This window comes from Condylura cristata, unplaced genomic scaffold, assembly GCF_000260355.1.
Source record: "Condylura cristata isolate star-nosed mole 26May11 unplaced genomic scaffold, ConCri1.0 scaffold00005, whole genome shotgun sequence".
Classification (NCBI taxonomy): domain Eukaryota; kingdom Metazoa; phylum Chordata; class Mammalia; order Eulipotyphla; family Talpidae; genus Condylura; species Condylura cristata.
In genome coordinates this window covers 65,043,072-65,058,751 of record NW_004567106.1, presented here as the reverse complement: position 1 = coordinate 65,058,751, position 15,680 = coordinate 65,043,072, and the positions used below count along the sequence as shown (strand labels likewise).

Here is a 15,680-nt window from a genome sequence, read left to right as displayed (position 1 = left end):
TCATTCCTAACCCTCTGTTTTGTTTCTTGTTCTCCCACCCCCTGCCCAGTTTCTAAATTCATAATAATAATACACTATCACTCATCCAATTAACAGTTGTATAAGATTTTGCTACACTGCTCAAAATTCTCTGAATGCATGTTATATGTTAGCTAAAAAAAATAAGACCTTAAATCCATGATACACATTCCAAATGTTTGAGGTCTAACACAATTCACACTTTTTTAAGTCTGTGTATCTCTTAAAAAATAGTGATTGCTCTTTTCTGTGAAAGAATTAATATAGTCAGAGAATTAAATATGAACTCTACAAAGATGGTTCTTATAACCCCTTCACAGCAACCTTTACAGAGTTTAGGCCCAAATGAATCACTATTAAGTGTGTGGCAGTAACTACGTTACAGAATTTTTATATTTTAGCTTCACTATTTGACATTATGATTAAGAACAAAAGTCTTACTCAGTGTTACAATGCTAGCTTCAATCTCTGTTTCTAATCCTTTGTTATCTTGGGCAAGTTCTCTAAACTCTAGTTTTTATTTTCCTTGCTTAGAATAATATTGACTGCCCTCTAAAGTTATTGTGAGGATAAAAGGATAAAGTTCTTAAATGTTCCCTTTTTCTTTACTAGAAGCAGAGAATGTCTATAGGTGAGTGTGTGTACTTTCTAGAATGTATATATCTTTTACAGCTACCTTAGTGGAAGAAGAAGTTGGACTATAAGTTAAATAAGGCATCACATAAACAGCAAGCAGGTACTGAATTATTTTATTCCTCAAGAAGTATTGATTTAGGAGAAGGGTTTATGTCTTCAACTTCCAAGTGCCTACATAGATATCAGTGAGGAATCCCGACCATCCAAATGTAAATTCTAGTTCAGAAGGTCCGGAGTGTTGTTTGCGAGTTTACAATTGTACCGGAATAGTGAAACTGCTGGCACTCACAGTAGTCCTCGATGTTAGACGTGTGGATGTCATCCTTAGTGCTTTATTAAAACTCACAGTATCCAGTGCCCGGGAATCTTTGGACCACCACCCAAAGCAGTGAGATGGTCTCTTACTTCTCTTATTCCTTTGTGAGTAAAAAGGCTCCTCAGAATTACCTGAAAGAGTTGCCCTATCTTTCTGACAGACCCTTGTGCCCTCCAATTCTTGGACAGTTCTTTCTGTTACCTCATTGCAGTCATGAGATAAACTATCATCCTGCATAATAAAACTGTTTCCATAAGTAGGATACTAAGGGTAGAAAAAGTAACAATGCATCCCAGATCACAGAAATAACAAGTTATGTCAATGTTGTAGAATTTTGGCTGACTCCAAAGTATTAAATCTTGTTTTTAATGCCTTATGGTTATCTGTCATATTATCTTCCCAATTCTGTTATACTTCATGAGATCATATGTGAATTTTTAAGATACTTGGGTACAAGCCAGAAGTACAGAGGGTGAGAGGATTCACAAGAGACAGAGCAGGGAGCAGAACAGGCAGATCAACTGAAATACACTGCTGAGGGGAGCAGCAGGCGGGTCAGGAGAGGTCTGCTGCGCTATGTGAGTCACCTCTGGGGCGGGTGGGGATCGAACTCATGCGGAAGTGGCTTAAGCTTCTTAGTGCAGTGCTTTAACCCGCTGCGCCACCAGGGAGGGCCTGCATTAGAGAATTTTTTAAATGACTATCTTTCTAGTAAGATCTCAAAAGGCCCCTGGCTTGCATTGCTGGTAATTTTCCTAGGTGGAGTATTTTCACCTTCATGGGTGATGGGTGATAGAGCCAATCATTTAGTTAATGAGGACCCTTAAGAAACTTTGATGATTTCTCAGTGTCTGCCTTTCTTGGCAGATCTGATAGTCTGTACTTGTTTTGTGCATTACAATGTATGTTTTTTATTTGGCTTTCTCTCTTTTGAAAAGGAAATTGATTTTATGTGGTAAAGAAAGAAAAGAGTTCTAAGACCAACTGATCAACTGATCATATGTGGTAAAAAAAAGAAAAGAGCTCTAAGGGACCTGAAAGTGGCGTTTGCCAAATCTAATGGTCTGGAAGGCACACCCCTTTTTCCAGTTATATCTGCATAGTTTATAGTCAGTAACTTGCCTGTTGTATGTTAGGGGTTGTAAGTGATCAGAATCTATAGATGATCTATATGAACAAGGTAAAGTGAGCTTTAAAGATCAAAAGGACAGTGAAACCTTTCTCAAAGGCTTTGCTGAAGGTAACATGTTTGAACTATGCCCTGGAAGATAACAAATGTCTGTATAGGTAGAAGAAATTTGAGAGGAAAAAAACTTTACATGAGACAGCAGGTGCAATGATCAATTGATCAGTTTTTGTGAAGCTAGAGAATTACGAGTACTTGGTTTTTTTTCTTTTTCTTTTTCTTTTTTTGAGTTGTTACTTCTTTGATACCTATCTAACTTATTGTAAGTACTCTCTGAGTAAAGGTATATAGGTTGGTTTGAGAGGTCAGAATGAAAAGGATTTCTGTGAGGATAAAAAGGTTTGATATGTTCTAGAGGTTTTAGCTTTAGATGAGTATGAAAGTTGAGTTCAAAGACAGCACAATGATCTATGAAGGGGAGAACTGGATTGTCATTTTTCCCCAGAGAAAAATGCAGGGTTTTGCTTTCTATTGTAGGAAAATTCCACCCAAAATATCAATTTGTCATAGTACAGTTAAAGATGAGGGGACTGCAGCAGAAGTCAGGAGATAGCGTGGGTTTGCTGGTGGCAGGCACAGTGTTGCTGACTTTTCATGCATAATTTCTAATCTCAGATCAGTCATGTGGGTGGATTTTCTATGCACGCCTACAGCTAAGGAAAGTAAGTTTTAGAGGAATTAGATGTGTTGCTGGTTACCAAGCTGGGAACCTAGCTCAGGTCTGACTTACTCTAAAATCCTGACTTGTTCCTCTATGTCAAATGTGGCAGGTAGATATGAAAATGGATTAAAAGCTAATTAAAACATTCTGAAAGTTGATCATCTTCACTTTTGACCATAACACATAAAAACAGTAGAGGAATAATACAAACTACCCAAGTCCTTTTGAACTCATTGACTTCAAGAAATAACAATAAATATTCCTTTGTATCACGGTCATATTTTAAAGGGTAAACCAAATCTGTTCCCACTGAATGTTTGTTTCACTTGATTTATCTTTCTTTTTCTTATTCATGAATACTGGTATGTACTTAGAACTGAATTTGAAATAGCAATTTTCAAGAAAGCTGCATATCCTTGTAGACTAATAGGGGTTAGAGATGAAAGGCTATGTGCTTTTAGTTGATTCTAAATTAACAAGTCAGAAAAATGATGAATGAACATTCTGGGATATCGTATTTGAATTAAACAAATGGTGGTCATTTTTTGGGGGGCAGGGGAAACATTTTTTCAAGCTATAGTTTGCTTGTTTGGTTTTACTTGCTAATACAACATTAGATTTAATCCAGATCATAAACTGGGGAGATTTCAGGGGTGACTGGGATGCCTGCCAGTGACTCAATAGGGTTGAGAAATTGTTAGTTGTTGATCAAACTCATGTGGGTGCAGAAATTGTGGAAGAATGAAGAACGTGTGGTAATTCAGGTAGAGATGGCTAATCATTGATTTCTAGCTGAATTTTAAAGCAGAGAGGCAAAAATTAAGACTGTCTCATCTCAGAAGAGAATGATAAGGAGTGGAAAGTGATCACTGGGGGTCCTGTTGCAAAATATTAAACCTCACCGACTTTTTTTCAATCAGGAAGAAACAAATAAGCACATCATCACTGTCCACATCATTTGTTATCACGTCATCTTCTTTTTTTTTGGTCACAGAATTTACCAGAGATTATTTTACATATAAAACTGACTGCTTTTTTTGTGATATAATTTATCTACAGTGTTTTACATCATTGTTCATTTTTTCAGTGTTTGCTTTCTCCTCTTAGGTGTAATCCCCGTAGGATTCCCACACCCATCCACCTGTCTGCCATCACCATAGTCCCTTGATTTCTCTCCCTTGTTTTGAACCTTCTTCTCCCTGCTGTGCTGCAGAATGTCTCTGACTTTTTGTTTCATTTTGGTATGTTTTATTGTGGTTATTTACAGTCATTTGTGTGTTCCCACTAATATAAACATGTTGGGTAGCAATCTTGTGGTTTTATGAATACTTGTAAATGCATACACTATCTTTGATAACTCAAATATCAGATAAGGGTTGGAGGACAGAATTGTACAATAAAAGCAACTTACATATCAATTTTTAGTTAGTCGTATCTGGGGAAATACCATTGAATAAAAGCCCCAAGAAATACACAGTAATAATAACCTTAACTAACTTTTGAAGGACTGCGATAAGGATGAGAAATATGTAAAACCTTTGATGGAACTGGAAAGAAACATTTTATCTTACAGTAATTCTTTAAACTATATGATTCTTTTGCATGTTTTTTACCACAAAAAGATTTCAATAACTACTTTTTTAATCTACAGACAAGTATATTATAAACTATCTGCAAGCTATAGTGATGTTTAATATATGATGCAATACAGATCATTCATTGATCAGAGTTCAGAGTTGTAGCTATGTCACTGCTTATATTCTGCTGATACTCTAGTATCAATTCTTCAGCAAATTGCATGTTCCATGACACGGACAAAGGACTGAACCATCATTTTAGCATGATTAATTTTCTGTTCAATACCAACTTTTGCACGTTTCTCATTAGCAGAAATTTTGCTGAGTAGCAGCTATGAGCTGGGATCCTGCCCTAAGTGAAGCAGAATTTTCTTGTTACACAAGGGACATAAAATACATTTTCCAAGTCATTTTTTTTCCATTTTATGTAAGTTGAATTGTATAAATAATGCCTCGATTTTTTCCTATGAGGTCTCTTGATTTTAGAAAACTCCAAAAAAACACTTTGGAGTGGGGGTGAAGGGCCTTGGCTTTCATATCGCTTTTACTTTCTAAGAAGTCAAAGGGCAGGATGCATGTGTACTGATAAAGTTGAACAAGAATTTGGTTGACTTTAATTAAATCACCTCTCTCTGTCTCATGTTTATGCTATCATCTTTTGCTTTTGGGTAACATGAGATAACTCCAAATCCAATGTCTATTGTTTTGAATTAAAAAAAAAAAATCCTTCTTGCAAGCAATTAGGATCCAGAGGTTAAAGTAACATTCTTTGGCAATTAATAATTTTTGTCAGTATTCTGGGTTATCTCTATGTCCATGTCTACATCTTACATTTTAATGACAAACCTCTCAAGTAGCTGTTAGAATCACTCCTACTTTGCAGGTGTCAAAACAGTGGTTCAAATGGGTTTTGCTTTGTCCAAGGACATTCCAGAGAAGTAGATGGAGCAAAAGTTTGAGCCAAAGCTTTTATTTCCAAATCCCATATTAATCCTTCCAAATAGATCACTAAGATTTTAATCACTTTTAAAAATTCTAGATCTTGTAAAAATGTTTAAAGAAAGGGGTGCCCTTTCCTTTCTAATCAGCTTATTTTGCTTAGCTTGAATTCCCTTTAATTTTTGTGCTTTGATTTGTGATCTCAGTCTCTACAACAACTCTACAGTAATATCCAGTAACCAGTACTATCTACCGTAACCTTAAACTTAACTGTTAAACTCTATGAAATTAAACCTGTTAGGGCAAGTACAATGAAAAATAGCGTTAAGAGGGAGTTATTTTTTTTTTTTTAAAAGAACTGAGCTAACTTAGCAAGCTTCTTGTTACAATGTTTTAGTTTCTTCAGTGTGAAAATTAAGTCGTGATCCATCTGACTTCTTATAGATCAAAGCTCTTGCCTCTGCTCTCATCTAGCACCCTGCTGGAGAGCAATCGAGGTTAAATATATACAGGGGAGAGGCTTTGCCTTTATGATACTAGGACAAATAAACAATCAACTGTACAAATAGCACATGAAGGGAATGTTACTCACACGTGGACCAGTTACTCATGCCTGACTTCAACAGCAAGTCTTGCTAATTGGGTATTGTTTGGACACACTTGAATTTTGGATAATTTGAATCATCCCCTTTTAAAATTCTCTACTTTCTTCTTTTATATAATCTTTATTTGTTTTCTCTACTCAGTAAAGTCTGAACTATCAAATATAGGCTTAGGCATAATAGCAGGCAGAGCAGGAATGGAAAATCTTCAAACAAAGAGAGAACACGAATGAAGGATAGCCTTTCCAAAATGTTGCAGAATACTGAAGAAAGGGAGAGACATCCACAGTCGAGAATATCATTTCATAGGTCTTTCTGAAAGAGAAAACAAATTGCAGGATGAATGATTTCATATAAATATATTATAGATACATATATGTATATTTATACCATCCATCCATGTACTGATCAATAGAGAGTTTCTATTGTTCATGTGTAAGAGTGTGAAAACTTGCCAGTCTCTGGAAAAAATATCCTTACAGTTTATGATCATAAATTGTTAGTTTCATTTTTATATGAATATAAAACAGCCTGAATTGTCAGATGCTGATAAATAACTGCCAGATGTCTTGGTGGAGACACTGAGAACTGGGTCATTCTGGGGTCTAGACTGAGACTTCCTCAGCTATACTGTGGCAGGGTAGCCATACTGACTTTGGCAATTTTGATTCATATCAAACATAGAAGATTAAAAAGTATGGGGGAATGCAAGCACTTTTTATTATATCCTAGAATTTAGAGGATTTTCATTACATGAGTTTATAAATGGATTTGATATATATCAAAGGTGTGCTGTCTACTTCTGTTTGTGCTTCACTCTCAGTAGATCAATGGCTAATGGAATGCTGATAATAGATGATAATGATGGGAATGATTAAAGACAATCTAAGATGTTGCTTATTACCTAAAGACAATCTAAGATGTTGCTTATTACCTAGGCAGTTAAAGATAACAGGTTATCTATTTAGTATCTATCAATCATGTATCTGTCTGTCTATCCGTCTATGTGTGTATCTATCTATCTACCTAGATAACCTATGTACTTATGCAGATACTCCATTATTTCCACTCAAATTATTCCACACGGACCATAACACCATCATTGTACTAGGGATTACCAAGAGTTCTTACCAGCTCTTTGTGGTTAATTGATATTACCCAGGGACACTTGAAGCAAGAGATCCTGTAGGAATCACCTCTAAAACATGTCATCAAAATTCCTTTGCCATCATCATCCTTGAAACATACTAAGCAAGTTTATGTTTGTGAGATTTACATATGGAGAACTATTGTATTTTGCAGCAAACACATGACTGGTTACAGTACTTAATTCTGTGATTGTTAGAAAGACAGAATTTTGTCCATGATAATCAATCTAAATCTTTCTAAAATCTAATGGTCCAGCAACGGAAAATAGAGCTTCTCAACAGAAGTTCAATGAGCTTCTTTCTGACTTTGACTGACACCTCCTTCCTTGTTTTTTTTTTTGCTTATTCCTAGAATGCAGCCCCAACAGTCCCAGCAGCAGCGTCGAAAATTTGCAGCTGCCTTCTTGGCATTCATTTTCATTTTGGCAGCTGTGGACTCTGCTGAAGCAGGAAAAAAAGAGAAACCAGGTAAGGGTTAGAGTTATGAAGGCAAAGACACTTCACTGATGAATATCCACATAACCCAGTATGTGCTTTATCCAACTTTCTCCCTCCAACTTTCTCCCCTTCTCTCCTCCCTTTCTTTTGCCTAAATAGAGGAATATAAGTTACATCCCTCCATTCCTCCCATTATAATTCCTTCAGTATAGTGGCCAATGATCTTTAACAAAACAATCCCATTATCAACTACTGCATACAGATCTTAGACCAGCAAGCAGGTATACCTCTCTTCTTCTGGAAGAGTCCTGTAAGGAATCTTACTATAGCTCACACAAAGGCAGCAGCTGAAGCCTCAGAAGCATAAAGCCCCTGTTAATGTCACTCCCAAAGTCATAAGTAGACTGAGGACCTGGAAGTGTTTCCCTTCTGTGATGTACCACTTTATTTCATTTTAGTGGATGCATTGAAATGACTCCTGTGACAACTGTCTGATTAGTAAGTTATTCTAAAGGAATGTTTCCTCATTTTTAGAGTTTAACAATTTTCGACCATCTCTTTTGCTTAGAAATATTTGTTTCTAAAAAAAAATGTAAGTCACCCAGCACAACCTATGGCACATAGTAAGAGCAGTATTATTATTGGTTCTTGGTCCTTCCTCAGTTTCTTTCTCTTTTCTTGGGTCAGTCATTGATGTAATCACTTCACCAACACCTGTCAAGTTTCTATTTTTTGGACACTACATTTTTTTGGAGCGAAGGCACCAGGGAATTAGCTCAGTTTTATCTAGGAATGAATGAGTGTGCTCGTAAGTTGGTTATTTTCCTTCCTCCCTTCCTTCCGTCCGTCCAGAAAAAAAAGTAAAGAAGTCTGACTGTGGAGAATGGCAGTGGAGCGTGTGTGTGCCCACCAGTGGGGACTGTGGGCTGGGCACCCGCGAGGGCACCCGCACTGGAGCAGAGTGCAAGCAAACCATGAAGACCCAGAGATGTAAGATCCCCTGCAACTGGAAAAAGCAATTTGGAGGTACGTGTCCCCTCTATTATCCTATGGATTAATCTTCCACTAAATATCTTATTGAGGCTGACAACTATTTATTTTAAATACTTTTATTGTATCAGGAACAAACTAATTAGGCATCTCATCTCCCTAAGTCCAGATTACTCGACGTTGCTCATTAACATCTTGGGCCAGATATGTTTTGTTGTTGAGGGCTGTCCGGTGCATTGTGGAATATTTAGCATCATCCCTGGCTTCTACCCAGAAGTTCCTGGCACCGCACTCTCCCTCCACTAGTTATCACAAATACAAATATTTCTAGATATTGCCAAATGTTTTCTGGGGGTCCAAATAATCTTTACTTATAATACAAAACCAAATCTGTCTAACACACAACATATCAATTGGACACTTGGGGATTTATACTTAAGAAATGGAGACTTATGTTTCCATAAAATTCTGTACACCGTTGTATATAGCAGTTTTACTTATAACTGAAAGCTGGAAACAATCCAGTGTCCTTCAACTGGTAAATGGTTCAGCAAACTATACGATGGAACTCAGCAATAGAAAGGAAATTGACAGTTGATGTACACAACTTGGGTGGCTCTCCAAGAACTTATGCGGTGTGAAGCAAGTCAGTCTCAAAATGTTATATACTATATGCTTCTACTTACATAGCACTTTTAAGATGACAAAATTAGAACTGTAGAGGACAGATGGTAGTTTCTAGGATGATGGGAAGGAGGAAGTGAACAAGGGTCCTTGTGTAGGAACTGTTCTGTGTACTAACACTGTGTATTAACACTGGTGGTGTTCACTGGTATCTAGATATGATAAAGCCATATTTAACGGTGTTGAATACACATATATAAGTGCTTGTGAATTGGTGAAATGACAAAAGTTCTGTGACATACATTCATGTCAATTACCTGGTTGTGCTACTGGACTGTAATTATGCAAGCTATCACAAGTGAAGGATTGGCTGAAAGAATATGGAATTTCTCTGTGCTATTTCTCACAAGTGCTTGTGAATGTGCAATGACCTCATTAAAAAGTCTAACACAAAGGCATGTCTTTATTTTCATGGCAATGTCAGAGGTTCTCAATGAATTCTGTTTGGTCTTACCCTGCTTTTAGCGGAGTGCAAGTATCAATTCCAGGCCTGGGGAGAATGTGACCTGAATACCGCCTTGAAGACCAGAACTGGGAGTCTGAAGCGAGCCCTCCATAATGCTGAATGTCAGAAGACAGTTACCATCTCCAAGCCCTGTGGCAAACTGACTAAGCCCAAACCTCAAGGTAAGTCCCTGCCTTCCTCTGCACTTTTAATGTGGATGTACTAATGTACTCAGGCAGGATCTTCAGATATGGAAGCATGAATTTTCCAGAAGGAAATCTTGGATGAATTGAGCTAGGATTTCAATAAGCCTCGTGTTGAGGTTTTTTCAGTCACTGGTTAGCAGACAGTTGATAAGCTCAAGGTGCAATCATCTACCCAGATGTGGGATAAGTATAATTCCATAGCATAAATAACAACTTTAGCAAAACAGGCCTCATGAGAAGTTATGGGGACTGAGTATCCCATACCTTCTGTTTGGACCACATCTTGACAAGTATAAAGGGGATCACAAGAAAGGCAGCTTTCAGCCTAGTCTCTCCTAGATAGTCTGAACACATGTAGCTTTCATGAAGTCAGCTAAGTAATTTCACATTTTTTCCTTTTACCACCATATCTTGATAGGTTTTATAGCTCTTATATTTTCAGAGACTTCATATTCTTTAGATTAACTGACCAACTACAGTTATCATAGAATTTAAAATTTTATAGCATTCTTTTTCTAGTCATTCTCATTAAGTCAGACTCTGTTCTCATACTGAAGAAAGCAAATCAAAAACAAATATCACAGCCATGGTTTCATACAAATGGAATCCCAGGGAAGACAAAAACATCCTAAACTCTTTTATTTTATGGATGTTTTAGGTTGAATGATGTCTTCCCCAAATTCATAGGTTGAAGTCCTAAGATGCTTTTTTTCATTAAAAATTTTTTTTCTGGACCTATTTTTTTTTTTAAATTGAGGTAACATTGGTTTATAATTCTGTATGTAATCTCCTAACATTTGTTAATGTACCTTGGAATGTGTGTCTATTTGGAGATAGGATCTTTATAAAGAGGAAATTAAAATGAATTGAGGTCACATGAGTAGAGCTATACCAAGAGGACCTGTGCACTTGTAAGAGACTAGATGTGGACATACATGAGGGAAGGACATATGAAGACACAGAAGAGGGTCTTCTGCAAGTTAAGGAGACTCTAGGTATAATTGACCCTGGTAACACCTTGATTTGGAACTTCTAGCCTCAAGAGTTGTAGACAATAAATTTCTATTGTGTGGGCTACCCATCCTGTGGCCCTAACCTATAGTAACCCTAGGAAACGACTATAATAAGCTTCTTCACTCCAGATAAAGATCCCTTCATGGTCTCTACTCACATTGTGTGCACTAACACAAATATAAGAACTCATATAGACCAGATTCATTATAATGAGAAACTCAGAAAAAAAATACCATGAGGCCTATAATAAATGAAAATGGAAAAAAAAATTGTAGAAATTGGAGAGGATTGCTTGTTGTTGGTAGCCAAAAAAGGTTGTTTCAGAGGCCTAGCTTTCCAACCTGTGAGGGACTTGTCTGAGAAGTGATTTCCTGCAGGATGGAGAGTGGAGGTTGCCCGCTGCCTTCCCAGGGAGAGCAGGTCTCTGCTGCTTGTTGTGTGACATAGGGCTGGGGTTAGCACACTGGACCTCAGGATCAGCTTTACAGATGTCTCTTGTCCAGGCCCCACAGTAGAGATCTAATGAAAATGAATGGCCACTGCTATTCAATAAGACATGCCCCAAACTAGAAAGGCTCAAAGATGCAGGTTTCAAATCAATTTATACTTAAACCAGCCAGAAAACCAAAATATTCAGCACTTAGAGAGTAAAAAAGAGAAAGGATTAAGGATGTCTCTACATTCTAACTCAGTGGTGGGGTTGTTGGTGGGGTTGGGTGACTCCAGAAAGTTTTAGTAAGTTTGGGTTTAACAGGACACAGAGGAGACGTGATTAATAAAGACCCCTCAGCATATTTAATGAACACTTTCAGAAACAACTCGTTTTTAATTTGATATTTTTTTTCCCATCCAGTAAGCTTTAAGAAAAGCTAAAGCTTGAGTCCCTGCTCACAATAACCTCAATTCCTTTTATTTCTTCCCAGCTAGTTCTAACAGTTTTGCATGTTGTTGTTCTTTCTTTTGGACAGTTGCCTAACTCGCTCTTTGGTTTGACAGTTCCTCCTCAGAGATCAGAGGACAGCAACTGTTTTAGGGCCGGAGTCAGCTGTGTGGGGCACACGGCTTGGCAGCTGACTGTTAAATGAGAAAAGGGGGTCAGTAAAGGGAGATTCCCAGAATTCTTGGGTCTTCCCCACCATGTGGATTCTTTTGTCAGCTTGTCTAAAGATATAAGAAGTGGTCGACACTTTCCTCTGTTTTCTGGGATTCCATAGGGGTGAGTTGGTGACATTCTGTGGATGAAAGTGTTGAGGTCAGGAGCTACATCTCATGTATAGATCCTTGTTATCTTCAGGTCACGAGAGTAATTCAGTGAACAGTACTGGCTTCAGTGAGTAGACGGATGGATGGATGAATAAATGAATGAATGAATGAATGATGTGTCTAGCCAAATTTTCCTATCTCCCATCACAATTTCATAGACCCCAACATGTACAGAAAAATCCAGGTCACCTAAAAGAAGCCATCTGTGTATTTTAGTCCCATCCTATTAAAAAATGTCTTGGTCCTAATTGCCAGGACAGATGTGAGAACTAGAACTATAAATATTTGTAGGGTTTACTTCACACTGTGTGTCTGCTTTCATCTCCCTTGGTAAATTCCATGCACAAAGGCTCATTAGCTGTGCATACACAAAACAGCTCTATAATAATTAGTGTTAAGGTAGGCTGCCGAAGAGAACAGTGTTCGCACTAATGAGTCACCACATCGAGGGACCTTTTTTCCCCTGCCATCAAGCATTTCTACCTTCTAACTTTTGGACTTTTGGACAGAAAAGATCAGTTCCAGGTTGGAAGTTGTTACTCTTGTCATCAGCGTTTCTTTAAAATCAGTTCCTATGGATGGAGTAGTTAAGGCTTGACGGGCATCATTCAAAGTCTCTGGCTTGCACTGACTTAGTGCTCACTATAGCCCTGGGAGTTTTGTTTCCATTTTACTACTGAGGACACTAGGGTGGCAGCTTGTACAGGTGGGGTCAGTCTTGAACTTGAAGTCAAGACAGCCTATTTCCAGAGGTCTCCATTTAACAAGACCTTCTAAACTGAGCGCTTCCTAAGGAACTGCTTTGTTTCTCTTTGTAAACTTTTGGTTTCTGTTTTGGTCATCAGCCCTCAGTATGTCTGGAGTTATTCATGAAGGAATGTGTCAGATCATTTTTGACTCAAGCTTGCCTTTGTATAATTGCACTGAAGCAAAATACAAATATGTGTATGCATATAAAAACTGGGGTGTAGACCAAAGGTGGGCGGGGGAGGAGAGAGGATTCATCAGAGGCAGATTGGGAAGCAGAACAGGAGATGTGCTGAAATACACTGTGGAGGGGAGCAGCAGGGAGACAGGAGAGGTCTGCTGTGCCATGTGGGTCAGCTCCTTGGCTGGGGATGGAATTCGTGCTGCAGTGGCTGTGGACAGCTTCACAGTGCTGCGCTTTAAGCCCTTGCACCACCAGGGAGGGACCTTGTTTTTGGATTTTCAATAGACATGATTTCTTCCTGTATTGTACCCTTAAAATATGCTACCCCAATGTCAACTGCAATCATGGGAAATTTAATGAATGGTGCCATGTCCATAAGCCTAGCTAGCTGGTACCTGGATTCTGGGTAGAACAATGAGTTTATACTGATGATTCAACCAGCCTTGTTATCATTTCTGAGGCAGAGCTGGCTTAGAGCAAGAGATTAGGGATTTGTATGTGGTTAGTTAGCTAATTCTTAAGCAACTTAATGTTCATAGATTCAGGGCACATGGCAAGGATTATAGATATAGTCTGACTTTTGGACATATTATATTGTGTTAGTACTGCTGTCTAGTATTACAATCCTGTTCTTTTGTGGTAGTAATATGTGAATTAATTAATTGATTGATTTCTCCTTTAGGCTTCCAGGCTTTATGGAACCTGTCTTCCAAGTAGGGGTTATGGTAGCTAGTACATGCCACCCCCAACTAGCAGTGGTGACCTTCCGAATCTGCAGTGTTCATTGCATCCTCATGTATGAATTCTGTCTCTTGGAAGGTGTAAATCTATTATCTAATCAATTAGATATTTTATTCTTATTCTATCAATTAATTATTAATCGATTAGATACTCTATTATTCTATCTATTCTAATTAATTATCCCGCTTATTGACCTGTAACCCCGAATCACTGTATTTTGGCCCATGGTAAAAACTCTTGCTGTAGCAAGAGTTAAGATGCAGGCTCTTCTTAGTCATATCATCTTTGATAAGATTTCTTTGTCATGTTTTCTGTATACAGAGCAGGCTACCTGGAAAAAAAGGGTATCAAACCAAAAAGTTTTATAGAAGGTGAGATGAGCTTATTCTAGAATTTCCAATTCTTCTACTAGTTGGGATAACATCTCTCCTGAAGGTCTTTGACAGGTCTTTGAATTGGTATCTTTTATCAAGACCCATCGCTGACACTATTTATATCAGATTCCCGTAGTATTGAAAAATTGGGTGGGTGTTTACTTGTGCCAATGACATGGTAGTCCTATTTCTAGAAGGGTTTATGAATAAATGGAAAGAGATGATACATGCTATTTGATTATTTGCCTTTTGAGAACAAGTTTGCTGCAATAGCATTGCATATATAACATAGTGTTGCATACGTTGCTGATAAGAATTTAAATGAATAATTCCTTTCAGAAAAAAAATTTTTTTCACTACATAGAACTTTACAAATGCCCTTTAATCCAGCAGATCCACTTCTAGTAATCTATACCAAGGCAAAACTTAAATTGATGTGATTTGTCTGCAAAACATTCTTTACATTATTACATTTTTGCATAGTATTATTACTTATGATACAACTGAGAACAAGTGACTGAAAAACCAAAGGACAGCTACCAAAAATATGGCATGGAATGGCACAGAGGAATATTGAGAAAGGTCATGTTTCAAAGTATAAGCAATGACATGGAAAAATACAGTCTGATTTTCAGTATAATGTTCTTTATCAACTGGCACTATGTTCCTAGTGAAAGTCTGTATTTCATTTATTCACAAAAAGCACATAACTGGAACCCGGAGCTAAAAGTGTTACCTCTCCATTACCTAACTCTGAATCATTTCTGTTAATATATGTGTATATTTTACATGTTCTGTATGTTTTTAAAACCAGAAAAGTAATTAATATTGTTTAAAGAATGAAATAACTGAGAAAAGAAACTTCTCACTGAATTAAATTGCCAGAGAAGCTCTTTCTTCTTAGGAATTCACTCTTCCTGTGGATCTTCCGCCTTTCACATCATAAGCATCTGCGATATCAGAGTAAACCAGTAATCAGAGAACTAACTAGGCATTGATGCCCAAACAATAGCTTTATATACCATGACCTTTCATGCAAATATTTACTTTAGATTACCTTTAAACTTTGAAACATGCTCACTTAGAGCAATCCTGAACATTTATTATGGAAACTCTGAAAGCAGAGTTTTTCTTGTTTGTCATTCTATACCAGCATCTAGAACAGTGCCTGATAAATTGTGGACATGGAGCTTATATCTGCTAAATGAATGTCTTTTGAAAAATGGTAGTACAGTGGGAACTTAGTGGACATAATCTTAAATGTTATTCATGATGGCCTTCTGTGGAGGGTACACTCAGTTATTTTATACCTAAGTTTACAGGAAATAGATGCAGAAAGGTTGATTTGCCCAAGATCACAGAGTCGGTCAACAGACATTGGTTAGAAACAATTCTGTAGGTGAAGGCTTGGTTTCAGCAAGTTGCTAGATGAAATTCATTGTTTTTTTTATTGCCTTTCTAAAACAAATGGCCAGAATACTTCAGTGTCCATCAGAGGTTTGTTTTCTACT

At 37.4% G+C, this 15,680-nt stretch overlaps 1 protein-coding gene across 2 annotated transcripts in view; it reads left to right on the top strand.

Moving 5' to 3' along the window:
• PTN (pleiotrophin) overlaps positions 1–15,680 on the top strand; it is a 72,168-nt gene that overhangs the window by 53,169 nt on the left and 3,319 nt on the right. For both annotated transcript variants that reach the window (XM_004677075.1, XM_012721110.1), the window contains exons 2-4: positions 7,436–7,551; positions 8,374–8,547; positions 9,661–9,822. In XM_004677075.1, the coding sequence (XP_004677132.1) occupies positions 7,437–7,551; positions 8,374–8,547; positions 9,661–9,822 (451 nt within the window). In that variant the 5' untranslated portion in view covers position 7,436. The remainder of the gene's footprint in view (positions 1–7,435; positions 7,552–8,373; positions 8,548–9,660; positions 9,823–15,680) is intronic.